We start from the raw sequence: 23642 nt of genomic DNA, 5'->3' as shown, positions 1-23642 counted from the left end.
GTGTTTCCTCCCTGACCTAGGCTGAACATGAGACACTGATCACTCAGAGGTTTTCTGGGCAAAAGTTTACAGGGAATTAAAAAAGGATGGAAACTTCTTCCCCATTGAGGAATCTGGAAGCTCCCCTAAACTTTCTTCTATTAACTTTGCAGTAGATGAAGGTGTTAAACTGGCGTGTGTCTACCGACCGGGGAGTGATCCTTTTAAGTCCTCTGCTTCGTCCCCACTTGTGGAATTTGTTGTGCCAGTGGGACAAGGCTGGCTATAAAACCCCGGCACAGGGGACCTCCGTCCCGCTCAGGCAGCCTGCCCCCACATCTCTGCCGAGAGCAGCCCCGGCGAGATCCCCCCTTCATCTCTGCTGGGCAGGCGACTCCTTCCCCCGCGGTGGAGGATGGATGCGAGGTTCGCTCGGATGCTCTGCGTGCTCTGCCTGGTCCTCACGGTCCGAGCCTTTACCCAGGAAGGGTTCAAGGAGGTGTTGCTGAAGCGGCTGGGACTCTCCGAGGCCCCTAAACTTCATAAGAGGGACTTGGTGGATCTGGTTATCCCAGACCACGTAAAGAACAAATACATGTCCATGCTGAAGCGCCAGAGGGTGAAGCGCCGAGCTTTGCCGAGCCTGGCCGGCATCCTCAGGGAGATCCCTGGCAACGCAGGTAACATTTCTGCCGCGTCGCTTTCGGGGACTGGCAGAGCACCCTGCCCCTGCCAGGGGATGGGCAGAGGCAAACCCACGGCGGGGAGTGAGGTTTGGGTCTGGCTGCAAACCTGCGCCGGGTGGAAGAGGTGGCAGGTAACAGCGTCTTAAAGATTAGCCCAGGCTAGTAACTCCTTGCACCTGGAGAGGGGGGTCCCACAGCACTTGCGAAGGGCAGGCTGCTGCTGGAGCTTGATAGACGAGAAAAGCCTTGGTACCCAGGCAACATTTTGGGCAGGTGGGAAGACGATGTAAAAAATAAATGTCAGTAGAAAGTGTAGACATTGCAGTGTTTCCATCAAAGCTCCAGAAACTCCTCTAATAGCAACCACACCTCTTTCAGGATGTTTTACTCTCCCTGGTCCTTTTTTTTGTTTGTTTGTTTTTGTCTGGGAAAAATATCAAGGAGGAAATCAGCCGTACAGACACCATGGTGTCTGTACAAGGGCTTAGAGCTTGTTTCACTTTCAAAAGACATAACACCTTGGGCAGCAAATGAAGACACTTTTTCATTGCAAGGGGTGCAGTTTCCTGCTTTGGCAACCAGCGCTGGCACAGAGAGATGGGCACCTTTCTGTGTTTGATCAGCTAGTGGGTAACTTATATAGGAGACTTCTTGCTGTTACCTCCAGGTTGCAGAGACTCAGACACAGAAGAATAATTACGGCATTTGCAAGACATTGATTCAAGTATGCATTAGAAAAGGCGTGTTTAGTGGCTGTCTGCCACAAGGGCTGGATGTGGGACCGTGTTGTGATGATAATTGTGGACGAATTGCGGGGGCTTTGCTCACCGGGATGGCAATGACAGGGATGGCAATGACAGGCTGTCTTTTTTCGTTCCCAACCTGCACAGGTGTGGCAGGAGAAGTCCTCTACTCCAACACCACCACGCGCCAGAACCTGATCTTTGACATGGAGGGCAGAATACCTAAAAACAGTGAAGTGACAATGGCTGAACTGAAACTCTTCAAAAAGCCTCTGGACAGAGCAAACCTGCCTGCCAAGCAGTCTCACAGGCCCGTCTCCAACGCCAGAGTCAGCGTGTACTGGGTGCAACGGCACCACGACGGTACCAACAGGACCTCCCTCATAGACTCCCGGTAAGAAAAGGACCTCTCCTGAAGGCAGGACACTGATTATGGGGTATGGGTCCTCTGGGCTGGGTTTGGGGGTCACTGTGTTTGCGCGCCCGGTCAGTCTGATGGGGTTACATCTGTCCAATCAAGCTCTGTAGCCTCTAAACCCAAAATGAGTTTGTAAAAGCAGATATTAGGTTAAGACTGCAATATATGATGATTGATTGAAATAACCTATTTCTGTGTCAAACGATGCCGTGTACTGCTAGGTCTTCCCTTCTGAAAACCTCCACCTGGTTCGCTTCACTCTCACTAACTCACATGGGCTACTGACTGCTGGTATTCTTTCCATTGGCCATTTCATTAGCTGGTTTAAATAAGTAAATTGTGCAAAAAGCATCTGATTCTGTAGCCTTGAGCTCTGTGGAAGTTTTACAACCCTTGAAGGCAGAATTAGACATCAAACCAATTTTCTGGGTGGGTAGAAACTTGTGGCGCTAGTACAGCTAAGACAGGAGCAGGTGGGAGTAGTGGTGTTTGCCAGGCTGTCATCGTTAATACCAAGGCTGCGCATAATCCTGCGCCGTTGTATTTCTGTGTGAGCATGAATGAATACCTTGATATGAACGTGCACTAAGGGTTTTATTTAGCCCTTCGGTGTCTGCTAGATCTGCATGCTTCTTTTTGAGATGCCAGTTAATTGCCATGGCCGCTTGCCCAGAGCGCTCAGCAAAAATTATCATGTAATCTAGGCATGTGACAATGTATGGGAAGCAAATTATTCTGCTGCAATAAGAGCGCTGCGAGCCCGGCCTTTATCTGATGGGCTTTTCTCTAATGCCGCGTCCCTGCCATGCAGGCTGGTTCCCATACGTGAGTCAGGCTGGAAGAACTTCGACGTGACGCAGGCCGTGCATTACTGGCTGCGAAACAAGAGGCGGGAGCCAATGTTCCTGGAGGTCTGGATTGAAGGAGAAAGGGTAGGCAGCCACGCCTCCGAAGTGGCCAAAGCTGTGCGGTTCACCTCTCAGGACCCCAAGGATAAAGCCCTAGGCAAACCTGAGCTGGTGCTTTACACCCTTGACTTGGAAGACTATGGGTACGTATGAAACCTAAGTCTGTACTGTCTCCGGTATAACTTTGCCCCTGAATTATTGTACTGTGTGTGTCAACCCAGGGCATGCAGCTCTTGCCCTCACAAGTAAACCGCTGTGACCAGAGGAGCTGGAAAGCTGCTGCTGAATCCTGTCTCTCCTCTTCCCTATTTGTTGCCTGAACGTTCAAATGAAACATGGGCATGGTCCAGGTTTCACGTCTCAGGGCCCACCTATGCTGTCAACAGGGGGGATTATTTCTCCCACCTTCCCGGTTTCCAGTTACAGCATCAGTTCTTGTTCCTCCCTTGGCGCGCAGGGGCCCTGGGGACTGCAAGGAGGAGGCGGTGACGGGGAAGTCCACCTGCTGCCGGCAGAAACACTACGTCAACTTCCGCGAGCTCTCCTGGGCGCAGTACTGGATCATCGAGCCGGCAGGGTACCAGGCTTACCGGTGCTCGGGGGGCTGCCTGCAGCCCCCCAGCCCTCTGTGGCGCTTTGGCTACGGGGAGCGCTCCTGCACCGTGGTGGGGAGCTCCCCACTCCCCATGATGTACCTCGTCAAGAGGGGCAACCGCACCGAGATCGAAGCAGCCGAGTTTCCCAACATGATCGTCGAGAAGTGCAGCTGCGTCACGGGTGGCATGGCGCTGGCGTGAGACGCAGCCCGCCAGCCGGGGACCTGCGGCTCTCACAGGGAGAAGTGGGATGTCACCTGGTCCCCCGATTCCCCGCAGCCCTGCCCGGAGCCACCCCAGTCCCCAGCTTGAGGGCCAGTGATAAAGGTCCTGGGGGGACCCCCAGACACCCACCTGCAAGGGTCAGCAGCAGTGGGGCTGCGGCTCTCCCACGCACCCTGCTCCCCTGCAGAGAGGGTGCACTTATGGTGTCCGTGTGGATGGGCTCAAAGGAACATCCATCTTCATGTATACCTATATGAGGGCTACCTATGGAGCCTAACATCTCTCAAGGCCCCCTTGATGCTAGCCCAATTCCATTGAATTTGATGGAGCTGCTTCCAATTTATTTCAGTCCCCACCCCAAGAGTATTGCAGACGGGCAAAGGAGGAGTGATCACCACCAGGTGAAGAAGTAGTGCCTGGGTTCAGCTTTTCATTCTTAGGCCCCACGGTGTTTTCATAAGTCCTGCTCCTTGTCTGTCCAAGTCATGTTTATGGTGAATTGTAGAGCAGAAGCACTTACATGTATATATTGTATATACACACACACACGTGTACATATATATAGTATATGAATATATGTATGTATTGTCTGCATACATATTGGATATATACATATTGTCTACATACATACATATATGTACATAAAATTTTGTCTAGAGCTCAAAGGAACATATATGTGTGCCTATGTATCATATACATATATACACGTACATAAAATATTATCTGGAACGCAAAGGATTATATTTTTGGCCCCTGCACCAGGGGCTTAGCACAGTTTTAGGCACAGTTTAGAGTCCTGAAGTCAATGGGAATAGTAGGACTTAGGTTTGCTCGCATGAGTAACAGCTTGTAGAATCAGGCCCTTATTTTTCTGGTTGTGTATTACAGTTATTTCAATTTAGGGATATTTTCCAAGTTTTGTGTGCTTTCAAACTCAAGGAAACAATAAAATACAATTATTAAAGTAGCCATGTGTTTGCTTATATTTATTTTTAAGTCTAGAAGTGGAGGGGAAAAAAATCTTGTCATATTTCTGAATGTACCCCAGTGTCCAGCTCCTATAAACACGCGCCCAATAACAGCTCTTCCCAGGTACCTGTGTGCTCCTGTCTGCTTCTGGTAAAGCTTACCTACTCAGGCAGGGACTGGGACCGGGCTGAGTGGGCAGGTGGAGCAGAGCCCACACCACCAGCACTCCTCCCTGAGCTGCTATGGAGTTTAAGCCCAGCCTTCCTTAAAGAGAAACCCTAGAAATATGTCTGACAGGTGAGAGGTGATGCTCTCCGCATGAGCTGCAGCAGTGCCATGCCAGAACCTGTGGGTTATCGACTACAAGGAAAGAGATGAGCTGCCTCACCCCCACACACGCTTCCCAGGTGAAGTGTTTTAACTCTGACCCTTCCTGATGGACGCCTGACCAACACATCCCCTGGAGAAATGCAATGATAATGGGGTTTAATCCCTTCTTGAACCGTGCTGAACTGTGGGCCAGGGTGTCACCAACGATAATGGTTTCCACACTTCGTGTCAGACTCCTCTCCTCAGTTCATAACCTGCCGAGATACCGGTGGCTCTGGGGATGAAGTGGTCACTGTTGCCCATCTCCGTGGGACATGGTCCCCAAGGCCCTGGATGAACCCACTGCTGCTGGTGAGAGGGCTCTGAAATGAGTTTGTCTGGCTAGACAAGGGTGGCCATGGGCCGTGGACCAGGTGAAAAGAGGGACCTGTTGGACTCTGCGGCTTTGGGTCATTTGTCAGGAAGGCTGAGATGTCAAGTGTCCCTGCTACCCTGCAGGGCCCCAGGTCTGAGGTCGCCCAGCCATCTCTGCCGTCGCTTTGGCCCCTGAGTAGGCCGTCATTTTTCACTTCTGGAAATGCCTGCGGCAAATGAAGAGCTTTAAGGGGAGAAAAAAAGGCAGCAGCATGGACTCACTGGTCCCCAGCGCTGGGCTACAGCACCATGGGTCACTGGAATCAGAATTGGATGAGCCGGATCGATCTCTGGCCATTTCCTTTCTCCTGTCTTAATGGCATTGACATTCAGCCCAGTTCCTCCACCCCGGCTGGGGCAGGGCATAGCCTGAAGGCCATGAGCTCAGTGATCACCATGAAGAACAAAGGGGTGGATTTATCCACACAGGCTGCTGGGGAAGAACGTGTTTAAACTGGTTCCTGCCTGAGAATGAAGAGCATTAACCCTGGCTTCCCTCCGGCCTCACTCCAGACATCATCATGCCCCAGGCCGGGGAGAAACCCCAATCAGGGCCAGGCTGCTGCGGGGAGCAGAGCATCGCAGCAGGGATGCGGGGCTGGGACCAGTGGGGTGGACAAGGGCTGAAGCTTCTTCTGCTGCCCTCCACCAGGATCCTGCACCGTGTCCGGCTCCCCTTGCTTTGCATCTGGCTCCCTTTGCCCTGGTGTCCTGCGGACACAAGGTACGTGATAGCTAGCAGTGGGTCTGTGTGGATGCATGTGATGGCTGGGGGAGACAGGGAGGTGGTGGCCAAGGAGACCCGGCGTTGCTGTGGGGAGGACTGGGGGTACTGCAGTGCAAAGGCAGGGCACAAATCTGTGAGCAATCAAGCCGCCCTGCCACCGCCATGGGTACTTATTTATTGCTGGGGGAGCCATAGAGATGTCACCGCATCTCCCTCCTGAGTCCCACCACCCCTATAGGTTCACAGCCCCCCATGCCCAGTGCATGGTCCCGTCCAGGGCCGTAAGGGTGGTGGTAAGCACGGAGCGGAGGCCTGGGGAAGAGGCGATTTATAGAAAGCTCTAAGCTATAAGATAGCCTGGGTGGCTGTGCGCCAGGCTGGGCACCACTAATACCCGTGTCTGTATCTCACATCCTTATCTCTCTGTGCCCGCAGTCTGCACGCCTGTCCCTTCCCAGCGGGGACTCCTGGGGACTCCTGGCATTGCCCCGACACCCCCCCGCGCCCCAACTCTGTGCACTGTGTCACCGCCATCTGCTAAAGTGGCTAAAAAATCAAGTTTCTCAATTAAAAGTTAACCAGTTGTGCTACTGTCTCAGTATGATGGATGCTGTGGCTAGTTTTTAACCCACATTTGGATTGAAACTCCCCACTTTTGCGGGGGACAGGGCACTACTCCTCAAACCCCATCTGGCTTTGCAGTGAAAAACGCAGCAGGCTCGGTGGTGGGGCTGATGTGGGGAAGGCTCCGGGGATTTCTACAGCACAAACTCCTAGACAGAAGGCTGTGGATGAAATACTGCCACACCTGGGGCTTCTTCAGGTGCCAGCCCGTGCTGGGGGAAATTATCTCCCAGCCTGTCGTCTTCAATCCAGGCTGCGTTTGCTGTGATACCTTCCGTGTGCTGCCTCCCCGCTTTTATATCGGTACAACTTGTAACGCACGCAAAGCCTGTCAAGCTGTCGTGTTATCCTTTCCGTCTGAGCGGCACCGCGGTCTCCGAGGAAAGGCAGAACATCTCACGTACCTGGTGCCGGCGTGGTTCAGCATTAATGTTTATGCTCTGCTGTGAAAAAAAAAAAAACCAAAAAAAAAACCAACCCAAAAAAAGGAAGAGCAGTGCAGCGGCGTAATGAACCACATGTAAGCAGAAAGGATTTCAAAAAATGCAAAGGTGTTTTCAGGCAAAACCAGCATTAAAACATCAGGCACCCTCCTGCGCTGCTGAAAGCGCAGAGCACCCGTGTGGTGCTCGAGGAGAAGTTGTGTGCTGCTCACATTAAGGGCTTCAAGAGCCCTGTTAGTCCCACACTTGAAGTTAAGCTCTTGTGTAAGCCTTCGCAGGGGCAGCGCGCCTGAGATAAAGCTTATCGCGAGCGTGAGCTCCGACCTGCCTTCACGGCACTGCTCACAGGGCTGTCTGTGGGGTCCTCCAGCATTTAATGGAGCTGGAAGTGGGGCAATCCACTGGTGTCACAAAAGCTTTTCGTATGGGAGAGGCTTGGGCAGGACAGCAGCACTTTCTCTCTAACCTCTAAAAGGTTATCATTACCTTTTAGGAAAGATAACGAAAGTTTTCAGCCATATTAAGTGGCACTGCTAGCTGAGTTACGTTGCCCTGTCTGATCCTTCCACGGTTTCATTTGAACCAAGGCTGCTCTCCCATCTTCTTTCAAAGTCTCTGAGAAGTTGCAGCTTTACCCTGCCAGCGAGACCTTATTTCCTCTCTTTCTCTCTTCGCCCCCCCCTCCCTGACCTTTGCATTTCACAAACTCCTACCAAGACCGTCTGACACTTTGCCTCTCAGGGCAGCCTTCTAATTGCCGGTGTAAGTGGAAAGTCAGATGCCCAATCCACATCCCAGGGAAGGTGATAATCAGGGGAGCTCCTCAGCTTTGGCTGGGAACAGCTGGAGTCTGGGAAAGGGGAACCCGGGGCAAACAGAAGGGGGGAGGCCGAGATCCTGCAGGACTTTGATATTTTTTAGAGGAGCCTCTTAAGAGTCTCAGCAGCTCTGCGTTTTTGGCCTTAATTTAATATGAAATTATCTCCTGTGCAAAGTGCTGGATTGGCAGCCAGGACCTGAACTCCCCTGTCCATTCCTGCAGCAGGTGCAGGAGAGCAGCCTGCGCAACCTCAGCGCGTTTCAGGATAAAATAGAATAAAAAGCCATTCGCCACTGCTGCCTTCTGGCCCAGCCTCCAGGGGTACCAGGGCACTCCAGAGCTGTGTGGGTGCTGGGGTTTCCCGCAGCTAAGCCAGCAGAACGGGCAAGAAAGAGGGTTTTATCCGGAGCACTGGAAAGTCACGTCATCCGTCCACAGCGCTCAGTATCCTTTTGACAATTGCTGAATCAGGGCTTTTTTCTTTTCTTTTTTTTTTAAAGCTAGTTAGTAATTTTGTTTTAAACACAATCCTAACATTTATTTGTGTCTTTCTGTTTACATTTGTCCTTCTAATTTTCTCGGTGATGATAAATCTCCCCCTTTGAAAATTCAAGTACCTGTATCCCCTTTAAAAGTTTGTTTTCTGTCTGCTGCAAAGGAATGCAATCAGTTTATAATCGCTGCTTCTCAGACAACTGCCAACTTCCAGCCTGGTGGTCAATAACTCTGTCACCCTCAGGAGGCCTCAGCTAGTCACCGTATGCTGGATATAATGTCACACAGGCCGTGAGGTACCATCTACAACCACCAGACATCACGTTTTCACTGAGATGTGTAAAATCACCAGCAGATGTTTCACAAGCCGGCTGGCTCCTCATAAACACCGCTCTTCTGTCCATCCATCCCAGGCGAGTCTTCCAAGACCTTTGTGCTCCTTTTTGCGCTCCAAATTTTGTGCAAAGTCCTGATTCCTTGTGCCTGGCTAGAGACACGGGGCGAACACAGCGGGGAGAAGCAGGACATGCAGCACACGCGTTCCGGCCACCGGGATGCTTCCCAAGCCAGCCCAGCTGGCTTCTGGGTCTAAACCCAGACTAGCCATCCCAGATCTGCCAGCCCTTGCCTGGCCCCCTCCTCAGCAGCTGGAGGAGGTCAGAGCGGTTGTCACCTCCCCACCTTCAGCTGCCATTAGGTATGTTAATCTGCAAAGCCACCCTAATTGCTGAGCTATAACCAAAAGCGGAGCCAGCTGAGGCGGCTGTGTTAGCGAACTGGGGTGCAGCCTTTAACTTCTCCAGTTAAATCGGAGTACTGTGTCCAGCTCTGGAGCCTTCAGCACAAGGACATGAACCTTTTGGAGCAGGCCCAGAGGAGGGCCACGAAGATGCTCAGAGGGCTGGAGCACCTCTGCTGTGAGGACAGGCTGAGAAAGTTGGGGTTGTTCAGCCTGGAGAAGAGAAGGCTCCGGGGAGACCTTATAGCCCCTTCCAGTACCTGAAGGGGGCCTACAGGAAAGCTGGGGAGGGGCTGTTTGCAAGGGCATGGAGCAATAGGACGAGGGGCAATGGTTTTAAACTAGAGCAGGGTAGGTTTAGATTAGACATTAGGAAGAAGTTCTTTACAATGAGGGTGGTGAGGCACTGGAACAGGTTGCCCAGAGAGGTGGTGGAGGCCCCATCCCTGGAGACATTCAAGGCCAGGCTTGACAAGGCTCTGAGCAACCTGATCTAGTTGAAGATGTCCCTGCTTACTGCAGGGGGGTTGGACTAGATGGCCTTTAAAGGTCCCTTCCAACCCAACACATTCTATGAAATGTTTTGGAGGAACCTTTAAGACTTAAAAATAGCACCTTCCTGAGAACAGGCATTGCTATAAAAAAGAACCTTTAAAATGTCAACATTCTCCAGAAAGCAAAATCTTGGATAACTGTGAATTTCAGGTGGATCAAAATGATTAATTTTGGCTGGAATAGGCAGAATGACGTAAGCGTGACGTAATATCCCTGTTCTGCGGCAGTGCCGCACGCGCACACCCTGCGGGGCAGAGCTGGGTGTTCTGTTCAAAGGGCTGGAACTGGATACATCTCCGCTGGCAGCTCAGTGCCACCTACAGCAGCAAGCGCAGAAGCTGTCCATCCCAGAAAACAGGTCAGAACACCAAAATGGCTTTTTAGTAACTCATTTATTTGTCCACGTTGCAGAGGACTGCATGGGCGAGGAAAAGGGGAAAGGAGCCTTTTGTCTGAAGGCTGGCACCTGCTGCCCTTCCCGCTGGCGATGAGCTTCCTGAACTTCTACGAGTTATTTCTCCGTAGCCCAGTTTAGAAAACAGGTAACCAGTGCTAATCTCATAGCGCACACGCGCGTGAATACAAAGGCTTCAGTATTTCTTACACTGCTGGGACATACCAAGATGGAAATCATAGAAGGGTTTGGGTTGGAAGGGACCTTAAAGATCATCTAGTTCCAAGCCCCCTGCCATGGTGGTGGAAATCAACAACACTGCTAAGCCAAGCCAGGTGGGGTTTTTGTGATATTTGGTAACTCTAAAGTTTTTTTTTTCTTCTGGGCTGGGATGGAAATATCCATTTTCACTTCGCAGCAGCAAGTTTCTGGTCCTTTGTGTCACAAAAAGAAGCGAGAAAAAAAAAAAAAAAATTCAGGTTTAGCTATGAGTTTGGTGATGTTGGATGGTCCACAGCGTTGCTTTTTGTCACTGATGCACTGAGCCATCAGTAGACCAAAGGCTTATTAGAAAGCAGCACAGAAGGAAACAGTGCGCTCCAATTCTGAACTTGCCAAGCAGAAACAATTTCTTTCCAAATTTGAGTATTTTGCCTCAGTAATAACTGCCCTGCTCCCTGCCATTTTTTTTTTGTGTTATATGTGCTTATATTCCTTTCCAGGGTATCGATAGAGGTGAGGAAAAGCCCTCCCTCAGGTTTGTGCCAGTGTTTTCGCTAATTAACATTCTTCAGCCAGAAACCCTGAAATGCAAGAGAAACACGAGGCAGTGCTCTAAGATCTTCTAGATGCTTGAAATAAAGGCACTTAAAATGACACTTCAGAATTCTGTAAGTCACACCACTTGCTTGTTGGGGAAGTGTTTGTATGGGAGCACGAACCTTTTCTCTGGAAAGATGTTCACAGTTTTGGTCCATTGACAACCAGAAACGCTTTTGGAATCTAAAGCTGCGTTAATCCTTGGAAGAAGAAAGATACAGGCAGGGCACTGCAAACTCTGCATTATCCTCTGGCTCTGGACTGGAAAGATCACCTCTATTCTGGGGCCATTCTGTCCTATGGAAATGGTCCATGGATGGAATAGTTTAAGTTTATATTTATTTTTTTTTTTACTGGTAGTTGTTGACTTCTTTCTTTTCTTGCCCAAATTCTTAAGAAAGCTTCACCACTTCACCTGCTTGTTTCTCTTCTGTTGAAGGATCAGTCCGAGTCCTGTTTGTTATCCAGCTATTTTCTGAAAGACGCCCTACGGCCCCGTGGAAGTCTGGCCTTGCCAGCGAGTGGCCATATGGCTCCCCAGACACAGCATTGCTCTAGGCTAACCCTTTACGTGGGCATATCCCAGAGCAAGTGCCTCTTCCTGTTTAGCTCAGCAGGAGATAAACAATTCCCAACTAAATGATGCCGAAGCATGGAGCTAGCCTGAGGTACACGTAAGTTGTAGTCCTCTAACACCGATGTAGAGTATTTCTTTTAAGACACAGTGGATCAATGAAGTGGTTGGTGCTACTGCTCCTTTAAAATATTCCAGCTCCCCTTCACCAGCCAGTGTTTGTTCCCTACCCTGTGTAATGCTACTTCAGTTCTGCTGGCACAAATTTGTGAGAGCCACATCATACGCCCCAATGGGGAACTGATCTGGTTTCCCAAGGAACCCACAACAACAAAACCAGGCAAATAGGTGACGCGCAGGGCAGACTTGGAAATGGCTGCGTCAGTGCAACTGAAGCAAGAGTGCAATTGCAGTGAGGGGAAAGAACTTAGGCAAGAGTCGTTGCAAAAACACACCATTAAGCTGGGCCGTTCACTTTTGGCCCATGCTATTCCTGCCATACTACAGAGGAGCCTGAGCGCATTCATATAGCTGAAGGCTCTCCTGAGCCAAATGATGCACATGTGTTATGAGGGCTGGCACACCAAAGCCTTGCCACCCAAGCGAGACTTCTGCTGGTATGTAACGCTCCCATTTACGCCAGCAAAACTTCATTATGTTGAGGTGACCTCCCAGGTACCCTCCATTCCAGTTTCCAAATGCAACATATTCAGTAAACAAAACCTTTTCCTTTCTACCCGGGGTCCACTTGTCCTGTCACGACCCCCATGAGATGTGACTTGCAGAGCTTCAATGTCTCTCCCCCCCACCCTTTCTTTTTTTTCAAGACTCCCTTATACATTAAGATGTCAGACACATCAATTGCTTTACTGCCACCAAGCATCTCCTTACCTACCACATCATTTGTTGCATTTAAGGCACTGCTCATCATATAAGCCAGATTATACTAATGATAAGCTGCAAAATGCTAAATTCATTACTTGTGGATCCCACATGTAGGTAAACAGAGAACAGTTTAAACATGCCTTAACAATTTACCCCTCAAGTTCTATGTTTTCTGAACACTGTGTCAAACAGACCCACAAGTGCTCGGTCTGTGTACGATGGTATAATTACCATCACTGCAAATATCTGCCCATCCTCTTCATAACTCCTTAGGATGCTAATGAAGCTTATTTTGTGAATACGAGTATAGAAGTTGGAGATACTCAGCTGAAAGGATACCAAGAACTTTTATTTAACCACAAGAAGTATGCTTGCAAATAGATAAATAGTCTCAAATCCATCTTACGGGTAGAAAAACTATAGCCTATGCAGTGTTTTTGACATGCCTAGATATCAGCTGCTACATTAGAGATCAATTCCACACTTCCCACCTCTATGCCCAATAGGGCCAAGTCCCATCTTGTACAACCAGGATCTATGCAAAACAAGAGAACTGCCTCCTGGCCAGCTGCTGAGCAGCCGGGGCCCCACAGCCCAGGCTCCTAGCGACACCCGCCGGCACAGGGCTCCTGCAGCCCCCACACCCCCACCAGGGGACACACACACACACAAACCTGCGGGACAGTGAGCCTTCCAACATCATTTTATACCAAAGCGTGCCTGGGAAGTTGCACTGATTGAACAGCCTGTCTGTAGAGTTTGTCAAGAATAAATCCTTGAGCTTTAACACCCTCTCTCGAACCAAAACTTCCAAGTATAAACAAAACAGCTTCTGGGGACAGAGGCCGTAAGATTGCATCTATTTCACTCAGTTTTGCAAACTGCCCATGTCAGAAACATTAAATACTACATGAGTGAATTCACTTCCTAGCATTTGAAGCCTGTTTCTTACCAGTGTTGCAATTCAAGACTTTTTTTTATAAGCCAAACTTTAAAACAGATAAATGGATGGTACGATATCAGAACAGGAGAGAGATCGTTTTTAATTTTTCAAACATCTCTACAAGAAAATCTGGTAAGGAAACCATAAACATAATATTCTCTGGCATATGGTGGTAAAATCTGAGATCCAAGGCACTGAACAAAACACTTTTTAAAAACCTCAAACCAGAGAAGCGGGAGCTGCACCCACAGCCATGCGAGCGTGCTGCCCTTCCAGCAAGGGGCCCTTGCCACCTCGCAGGGTAACTCCCAGCACTGAGCTGTCACAGACCGCTCTAGGACTAAGCGCCAGCACTGCAGATATATAAGTTCTTGGGAGACAATTCCATTGCTTTTACTGTTGAAAAAAATAGAATTAAAACCCATCCTAAATTTCCCGTTCAGCTTCAGGTCTTACTAACCTTCAGTAGCCAGCAACTGTACTTAATTTCTTTTTAATTTCTTAAGGATGTGATTCTCTCTTGTCCCTCACTCGGATACTCTTCCGGAGCAAAATAAGTAAATACCCTTATTTAACTTCTTCTAAAAGAAATATTTACATGCATTAATAATTTCTGTTATATTGACACCTGACATCCCACAGAAACTCACAGCACAGCATATTTGTTTATACTGGCCTCATCCATATAAAAATGTTCTTTTTATTTAAATAAACTTCAGCTTTGAAGCCTGGATTATAAATTCAATGTTTCTCATTTGACAGTTGTAACTGTGCTAACTGAAATACACATTAAAGGAGATCCAACGTAAAGCTAAGAAAGGATTGCTATTTTTCTTAAAATAGGTGATGACAGTGTCATACAACCATTTTCCAGAAAACATTCAGGTTATTTCTTTCCACATACAGAGTTTGTTCTACCTGTTGCATTAAGACTTGTTATAACCATTTGTAAAGCTTATCAAAAGATAGTCATTTCACTCCTTTAATATTGAACGTATTGAACACATAACTAACTCACTATCTAGCAACTTACTCCGTGTTACGTTAATCGAACTTCATTAAGAATGATAGGAACAAAACCTATCCAGGGATGCTGAAGAATTGTATGTGGCAGTACATAACAACAACAGAATAAGAAAAATTTAAACGCACATAGGTACAAAATATTTTAATTACTTTTTTTTCCCTTTAGAGGGCTTTGCAAATAAAGCAGGATCAATCTGGTCTCTAGACAGACCTCTCACTGAAAAAAGCCTTGTTGCTCTTTCCTTTAAAGTGCCTCCACATTTCAGTCCTAAAGACATCAGCTCCATCTTCAGTTTATCTAAACCCAGGGCTTCCAAATCAGCAGCAGAATTGAATGCCAGTAGATCTATTGGTTCCACCTCCTGCAAAGAGAAAAACATCCCATCAAACTCTTATCGTTTTCTTCATGATTGGGGAGGGAAGGAACAAGTATGGACAGAATGCTTCATTTTACAGAAGATCTTCAATTAGGATCATCTCAAACTCCTAATTACTTAATAAAGATGAGCAATGTCTCAATATGTATTATGTTGGATATTCGCCAACATAATTATTATTAGCAGTACTTATGCTACCCAGGCAAAGCATTACCGCATCACGTACAAGAAAATTGAAGCCAGCTAGCAGCCCAATTGTAAAACATACAAATCTTAGTGGAAATAACACACCCAAGAGCGGGGTGAATGCTCAGGTGAGCTTTGTACCCAGTGTCCAGCTGTGCTGCTACAATTCTACTCCTGGCAGTGCCTCTGCTAGCTAGCTAAAGGCTCCCTCTAACGTGTCCAGACAAGCTGCAGATGTGCTTAGGCTTGCAACGTACACAGCCTCCAAGGCAGAGGCACCCGTCATTTTAAATGATATAAACACCCAGGGTCTTGTCCACAAAAGAATATGGACGAAGACTGGATAATTCAAATGCTGGAATTTACTGACACACTAAACACTAACACCAAACATTAACACACTAAAAAGGACACAAAAATCTAAGCGCATTTCGTTCAATACTTAAAGCACATATTAGTCTTATGGTATGTATCATGCTGGAGTTACCACAGGGATTTCAGAGCAAGTAATACCAGCAGGGGAAATGAGACCACTCCATTAGGAACTCAGCAAATATAATTAACGCTAGCAGAATTAGAACCTTTGTCCTGCTACGCATTCAAAAAAAGACTGGTTGCCTCATTATTCTCATCCTACTTTTAAAAAAAAAAAAAAAAAAAAAATCCATCAAGGACTATTATAAAAATACTTCCACCTGCAATAACAATCTGCCACAGCATTGGTGGAGTTTCCTGTTCTAGGAATAGCCAGTCTCGCAAATACCGAGCAAAAGGTAAACAGTGAAGAATGGTAAACATCCTGTTTAAAATTTGCCAGCTCTAATAGTATGGTAGATGACAAAGTTCTAATTTATCATACTACATTCTGGGTCTTTTTGCCATTTAACTGTATTAAACTTCCACTTATCAGAATTCAACCATTGGCAGTGGCAACTGATGGCAGACTTTCTGCTCAAGGCAGAAAATCCAAGCAACTCCTTACCCTGAAAAAAGTGCCACATTTTGCTTTACTGATAGAATAAGCCTAGATTCATTACACTCAAAAAATTTTAATAGTAGTATTATGCAAGGGGCAATGAAGTGCAAGTAGTGCCACCTTTCACTGCCAAATATTAGTGGGGCTTTCATCAATTCAGTGGGAAAAGCTATATTCTCTCTTGGCTGGAAGACTAATCCAAAGCCTCTTCAGAAAAGAATCCCAGCCATGCTCCTGTCAATCACCAGAGACGGAGCCTCATGGTCAGTACCGCTCCTGATCTGACTGAGGCCTGGGACACCAACCCAGATTGCCAGCCGAGATAACGGTATGGCAACAGTACAGTCCTGTTTCCACCACACATACACCAGATGATCCATTTTAATTCTTCCACCATCCTTTGCAGTTCAGACAAAGCCCATCATTTATACTAATTCTGTCTCTCTAGGGAAGGAGCTGCTGCTTTCAGACTTTTGATGGCCAATGACAAACTGAAGTTTGCACCAGACTACTAGGGTTCTCTATGAACTAGACTTAAGTCTTTTTATAATAAAAGCTAAGAAAGACTCGTCAGCTGATTGGTTTAGGGGGCGTCTACTTGGAACAACTTCCAATTTAAACGCTGAGGTCAATTATAAACATTAAGGTCAAGTTATGTTATAAATAAGATTAGTCAAATTAGACAGTGTTAAGTAATGTTTCAAGAAGTACGGATAAGAGCCTTTCATTTTACAGAAGGGTTTTATTTTCCTTTTTTCCCTTCAATAAAGAATTTTGCATCCAGAGTGTATCTAATTATTAAAAACAAAACAAAAAAATCCCCAAGGGAAACGTGGATCTCGGGAGAGACAATACTAGACAGCCAAGGGCAACTGCATCTTAGTACGAACTCTAGACTATTAAAGTCCTAATCTTATGAAGTTCTTCCGTGACCCATTTTACTTAGCATCTCTCAAGACAATGCTACTATACTACAATACAGCTTCCTCCATGGAGACACTGTCGGCCAAGAGCCTTCTTTGTCTGCTGTTTCCATTAACCTGCTACATTCCATTTTCCGAAGTCATACGATGCATCTTCAGTTAAGCTGGTTTTCCTTTTAACCTTGGGATTTTCTATGCTCTGAATCAAACTCTGAAGATTCTATTAGCTTCTTAGGGAGACTATGATTCTAATTCAAGCACTTACATCTAACGCACTGAAGACATAGGATATAAACACCCCCCCCTTTCCTGTGACCCACAAAGGGAAAAGTGATTGAGTAAAAGCTGCTGAAGAAAAAGACATATCTCAGTGCGCACTGCTTCATACTTACTGTGCTCTGTAACTCGTTTGTTTCCTGTGCCTTAGAAGAAACATTTTCTTGCTCCTCTTCTTTCAGAGCTTGGGTTACCTCATTCTTTTCTTGGACCTCTTCCTTCAAGGGCACTGTCATTTTACTGTTTTCATCAGCTGGAATTTCAGGCTGCCCACCTGCGTGTGTGTCTCCTTGCACATCTGTTCCTGTACCTTCTGGCTGCTCCATTGGCTTCTCAGTTGCACTGGTAGTTGGACTATCCTCTACCGAATCCACAGAGCTGCTTGAACATTCATTTGAGTTTCCAGCATTTTCATTATATCTGCTGCCTGATGGACAGCTTCCGTCAGATGCGTGAGGGGAGTCATCTCCACTGTCGTCCTCACAATCCGAACTGTCACGATCATCCAATCCTTCCAATCCCAACCTGGCGCAAGTGGTATGTTACTAATGAATATTCATCTAATTTTACTTCTTTTTTTCTTTAATTATTTTTATTTTCAGTGAACGACTCTAGCAGCTATTTAGGATAGTATGATAAATAGAAGAGCTGATGATATTGAACAGGACCTAACATCCCCCCAAAACAGGTTATCTTTTTACACCATTCCCAATACAGGAATGCGTGCTACCTATTGCTACTGCAAACACCACTGTAATCATTAAGGCTTCTCTTTCATGTTACATTAGGTGAAAAATGCCAAGGAAAAAAAATAATAATCTCCCCACCCCTTTTAAGTTCATTGTAAATTTAATTCATTAATGAAAAGAAAACAAAAAAAAGGACAGTGGGAGGTAGTAGAATGTAACCATATTTGAAGGGGCGGGGAAGGGTGCCTATTTTTGCAAATAAAGTTTGCCTGCTCCAGCTGGGACACAATTATATGAATACAGCAACATTTACTTTCAGTTCTATGATTTAATCAGTTCAATTTACTTATTCCGATTAAAGTCTACATCTCCGGTAGGATGTTGCTTACTAGTATGTACCTAACTTGTCATCCTGTTCAAGACTTAATACTTGAGTATAAAAACAAGGCATAATGCTTACCAAAAACATTTTCTTTTTCGAGATTTTGTTCCATAGTTTCCAGGTTCACCTGGACGCTTCCGACTCTCGCCATTTTCTGCTGACACCATTTTGCTTGAAGTAGCCTGCAGTCCTTCAAAACAAAGTTAAAAGTCTACTTCATCAGTATGCAATTCATACATGTTGTAAATTCAACTCATCTTTTAATTTCAGATGCAGTTTAAAACACTAACTGAAAATAATCACTATTGGTGCACATTTACACAGACTCAATGCTTCAAAATAAATTCAGTAGCAGCAGCAGATTTTCTAAACTGTTTTACTAGGGCACAGAGTCAATTAAAATTGGATTCCTGAACTGAACTCTCAGGTTCTACATCCCATTCATCCTCAAGTTTCACTATCAATCTGACAGCAAGAGAACAAGCCGTGGATAAATAAAATAACTACAAAGAACAGTAGGTGAAACAAGGTATTTTCTAGTTGGATTCAATTTCTATTTTTTACTTAAGACCTGTTTCTATTTTCTCATTTCACTGGAAATGATTATGTAATTCTTAGAGCTGAATTAGCAACACTACCTTCACAGGTAGTGAAGTGTTTTTGTTATGAGATGACTCTGTCGTACTGCAAGGTGAAGCATCACTTGCATCTGTGTTACGCTGTTCAATGCAATTTAAGAGAAGCAGCAGCCAAAGAGGAAAAATTAAGTCCAACAAATTTTACTGGAATTTAAAATTTCATTCAATTGAAAGAGTTAGTGTCAGCAATTTTTTAAAAATTTTCATACTGGAGTGAGGCTATAGGGACTTTTAGTTTTCTTTACTTTTGGGGGAGAGGAAGTGAGGTTAAACTGCCACACCTTTAAGGACTGAATCTTCTAGTCGCTCAGCCATTTCATGACACTGCTGCTGGTAGTCTGGATTTGTGAAAAAGTGCTTTGGCTCCGCAAGTTTCCGCTGCAGCCTTTCCAAGCGCCTTTGCTCTTTTTCTGCTTCCCGTTCTGCTTGCTGCTTCACCCATTCAGCCATGCTGCAGATGACAGAACCATGAAAATGAGAGCGTTTCCAACATTTAATGTAATATCAGTTTGTTGCTTTGCAATTACTGAATGCTTCTACCACCTGCTAAGATGGGAGACAATGGGAAAAGACAACTAACAACACTCAGGGGAATTGCTGAAGGAATATACAGAGATTCTACTACAGAGAAGAGAGTAAAATTTATTTTAGAAGCCAGAAACAGCAGTGAGGTCCATATCCCCAATATCATGATCTTGCAGCTTCAAAGACAAGAACTGCCAGAATTCCAGATGAGAAAACCAAGAGGTGCAAAACAGTCTCTCAGAAGCAGGCTGCAGTACAATCACATCTATTTTGCAGTAATGTAATTATAGTCAGAAGAATCCTGTTGGCTTCCAGTACATCTGTGCTTAAGATTTCACTTTTGCTCTTTTTAGTATTCAAAATAAAATCTCATTGCTACAACAGCCTGTCATTTGACCTCTTTTGTTAACAGTGAACTACATGGGCAGTTTATTTTATAATTCTAGTTTCCAAGAAAATGCCTTACGCTTTTTCGTGATTGACGTCTCGAAGTCTCCTTCCACTGAGATCTCGGCAAGCCTCTCTATTTGTTGTCTTTTCAATCTGAGCACCAAGTGCTCGCAGCATAGACCCAAACCCTGAGAAAAAAAATAATCAAGAATTAGCTAAACAGAAACAAATGGAGATGAACTAGTACACAACAAAAGAAATAATTATGGAAAAATAATACAGTGAATTCAACACTTTCCCTCAATGCAACTGAAATAAAGGGTAAGTTGAAAGTTGCTACATGATGAAGAATTGTCACTGGGGGAAATGCTGAAACACTGGGTGAAAAAAAGATATCCAGCATTTACCACTCATCTCATTTTTGTATTCCTGATATAACACTAGATGGACTCAAAATTTACTAGAACCTGTGCAGCATTTCTAACATGGAAGCCTATTTCTACGCTCCCCCAGCAAAAGGGTTTGAAACCTTTTTCTTCTCAAGATAACTTTTTGGGTCCTTTCTAATTTACCCAGGATACAACTCCCTCTTAGCCCCTTTAGCCCCCACCAATCTTAAATGCCCTTTTAAAAATCTAACAGAAAATAAATTAACTTTTTTAGGAGACAGCCTTAGCCGCTTCATCAAGATGATCACGATGTACAATGTTATGCTGGAGAGCCCCCCCCAGAATAGATCTCCTCCTCAGCCACTAATTACTCATAAGACAGACTTATACATTTCTCTCATTCGGTCCCACCTTATGCTGTCTCCAGCTGAAAAAAGACACTTGCTCAACTATGTCAAAGAAACGCAATGTGGATTAATATTAACATAATCCTTCAAGCAATTTGGAAGCGACAAGCACTGTTTTTTAAGTAGAAGCTGAACAAAGCTATACTTTTCAGTGCCCCAAAAGTACCTTTAAGGAGTGTTTCAAACAGTAACTGATTCAGACAGCCTACTACCATAAGGCAGAAAAAGTACTGTGTCCAGCTAAAAAAAACAATTGCTGCCATCGGCGAGGAGAATTTCTGTAGCTCATGAAACATGCTATCGAATTTCACATTCTGAAGAACGCAGACCCAGCTGCTACACCTAGCCAGGCATGCTCCCAAAAATCAACAGCAATGCATTCACTAAGGTCACTAAGGGTGCTGAATTAGGTCTGATAACAAAACGCTCAGTTCTCTTCCAAGCCTGCATGATTGGTATTCCCTTGAGATCATACAGTAAGTCTCAATAGTTCTGACCTGTGTTTGCCTGTTTTTATCAGGCTTTTAAGTTATACAGTCAAAACAAAAGGAACACTTCAGAAAGCAGACAAAATTGTTGAAGAACAATTTTAAACTGACCCCAATGGCGCATCAGTAACACAAAGTGAATCACAGAACACGTGTCCTGTGTCAACCCAGGATAACTGAAGCTGATGGACAATAGGTAAGGAAGAACCATCCTATGCACCACTACTTTTAGGGCACTTAAAGAAACCACAATACCTCATAAGCCATAGCAACAACATTTATTTCCCATTCTATTTAAAACTCAAGAAGATGAAGTAAGCTGAGCTGCAGCCTGATGGAAGGCTGCGCAACTATTCAGCATTTTATCTCAACAGCTGGAAAATCCTGAGTACTGGATTCAAAAAGCAAACACATTGACTCCAACTACACTCAAATACTCGGCTAAACTTGCTTCACCCATCATGTTCCATTTTAGGGAATGCCCACGTTACCAGTGGCTGTATTGTTTTATATGATTAACATACATCTTCTGTAACACAGTTAAAATATTTTGCCAACATAAGGAGCCTAGTTTAGACTGAATTCTTTAGATCTTAGGCTACCGAGATCTTGGCAATTATATGCGTTTTCAAATAAGAGAAGACAAAATAATTGGGTCATATAACCTACTCGAATCACACACTATTTGTACCTGAACATTTGTCCTAAGTGACCATGAATGAAACTTAGAAGCCTAAAAAACCAGGTGCTTTAAAACACAATTTTGACTCTGAAGTCACTTTGATGCACGTTACAGATATCTACTAGTAGAGCTAAGCTGACCAGGGGCACGAAGAAGAGCTATGCCAGCAAAGCTGTTAGCTGAACTGCAGCTTCCCTGGTCCATTCTCACCTTTGCAGGTAGACTTTGGTTTCAGCTCACAGACATTACATCACAGTCATCCATATTACAAGAGATGTGCTAATAGATTAGGACTGGTGCTGTCAGTATAGACTACAGTATACTAAAAGTTTTTTAACCTAATAATCAAACTAATCAATAAGAAGTAGTTAAGCAACAAACCTCCTTTTCCACCACAAAGTCTTGGTTCCAGACTATAAACGGCTCCATTCTGCAGTACATCTTCATCATTAACTAGCCGCCCGTTACACTTCACGTACAAGCTTTCTTCAGGAATATTCTAAAAAACAGCAAAATTGAGTTATATGACCAACTGAAAATGAAACACTCTGACAAAGCACATTATTAAAGAATAACGTTTCCTTCCTTCCTATAGGAACAGAGGGGAGGCAAAAATCAGACAATCTTGAAAGCATAAATGTTCTCTATGGTGCTTGTTTTATTTGCTGTTTACTCAAAGATTAAACACAGCCTAAATCAGCTTGCAAACACACATGGGGAAAAGCCATGCCATGGGAAAATTTACAGTAAGCGTTCAAACACTCTGTATTAAAAACCAAACCAAGCCAAACAAATCCTCAACTTTTTGAACTGTAAAGAATATAAGATCAGTATTGAAGTAAACCCAGAGGAGGGCTATAAAGATGACCAGAGGGCTGGAGCACCTCTCCTATGAGGACAGGCTGAGAGAGTTGGGGTTGCGCAGCCCCGAGAAGAGGAGGCTCCGCAGAGGCCTTACAGCAGCCTTCCAGTACCTAAAGGGGGCCTATAGAAAACATAGGGAGGGACTCTTTAAAAGGGAGGGGAGTGACAGGATGAGGGGTAATGGTTTTAAACAGAAAGAGGACAGATTTAGATTAGATATTAGGAAGAAATTTTTCACTATGAGGGTGGTGAGACGCTGGAACAGGTTGCCCAGGGAGGCTGTAGCTGCCCCATCCCTGGAGGTGTTCCAGGCCAGGCTGGATGGGGCTTTGAGCAGCCTGGTCTGGTGGGAGGTGTCCCTGCCCGCGGCAGGGGGGCTGGAACGAGATGATCTTTAAGGTCCCTTCTAACCCAAACCGTTCTATATCTCCCATGTATATATATATATAAAAATATATATATATATGAGACTACAAGACTCCCTTACATCAAACCCTCCTGCTCAGCTGAGCGACAACAACGAGAAGAAGCGTCCCCGCAGCCCGTCAGTGGCCCCGCCACGGCGAGCAGGGAAGGGGCGACCGCAGCCATGCGGCCTGCTGGCCACCACCGGCGGTCCAGCGTATCCCCCCGCCCCCCCCAGGCCTAAGAGGCCGCCGGTTTCCCCCCGCCTTCCACTCACCAGCTCCCGAGCGCGATGGCGGAGGAGGCCGCGCACCGAACCGCCGCCGGGGGGCAGCGGGAAGGGCCGCGCCCGCGACGCCAACGGGTCCCTCACCAGCAGCGCCATCGCTCCCTCTCCCTGGCACCGCCCAACAGCCGCCGCGCGTGCGCCCGTGACGACAGCGGCGCGCGGTCAGGTGACCGTTAACGGCCGTCAGCCGGGCGGGAGCGGGGCTGAGGCGGCGGGGAGGCGCGGACGGAGTTACCCGTCCGCGCCTCCCCGCCGCCTCAGCCCCGCTCCCGCCCGGCGGCTCTCGGTCCTTCTCCGGGACTCCCCGAGGTTTAGCGGTGCGTGCGAGGTCTCTGCCTCTCTACCCCCTCGGATGGTTTGGGCAGGGTTGCTGATTGCTGTTAACTGGGTTTTTGTCCTTTAAGTGGAGTTTTGAAAGATTTCCTAGTTGCTGGGTTTCAGGTT

The 23642-nt window shown here is 46.2% G+C and overlaps 2 protein-coding genes across 2 annotated transcripts; one reads left to right on the top strand and one right to left on the bottom strand.

Annotated features, from left to right (window-relative positions):
• The first annotated feature begins 394 nt into the window (after positions 1–394).
• Positions 395–3531, top strand: LEFTY1 (left-right determination factor 1). Its single transcript, XM_054194660.1, has 4 exons — positions 395–659; positions 1556–1802; positions 2638–2877; positions 3192–3531. Exons 1-4 carry the CDS (start codon positions 395–397, stop codon positions 3529–3531), a joined length of 1092 nt encoding a protein of 363 aa, XP_054050635.1.
• An 8953-nt stretch (positions 3532–12484) lies between these two features.
• SDE2 (SDE2 telomere maintenance homolog) lies at positions 12485–23345 on the bottom strand. Its single transcript, XM_054196197.1, has 7 exons — positions 23187–23345; positions 22022–22139; positions 19751–19862; positions 19041–19210; positions 18200–18311; positions 17167–17575; positions 12485–14674 (listed from the first exon to the last, which is right to left on the bottom strand). The coding sequence occupies exons 1-7, from the start codon at positions 23292–23294 to the stop codon at positions 14459–14461; spliced, it is 1245 nt and encodes a 414-aa protein (XP_054052172.1). The 5' UTR covers positions 23295–23345; the 3' UTR covers positions 12485–14458.
• Between the last annotated feature and the right edge of the window lie 297 nt (positions 23346–23642).

This window comes from Rissa tridactyla, chromosome 3 (assembly GCF_028500815.1).
Source record: "Rissa tridactyla isolate bRisTri1 chromosome 3, bRisTri1.patW.cur.20221130, whole genome shotgun sequence".
In the NCBI taxonomy this organism is placed as follows: domain Eukaryota; kingdom Metazoa; phylum Chordata; class Aves; order Charadriiformes; family Laridae; genus Rissa; species Rissa tridactyla.
This window is presented reverse-complemented; position numbering and strand designations above follow the sequence as displayed.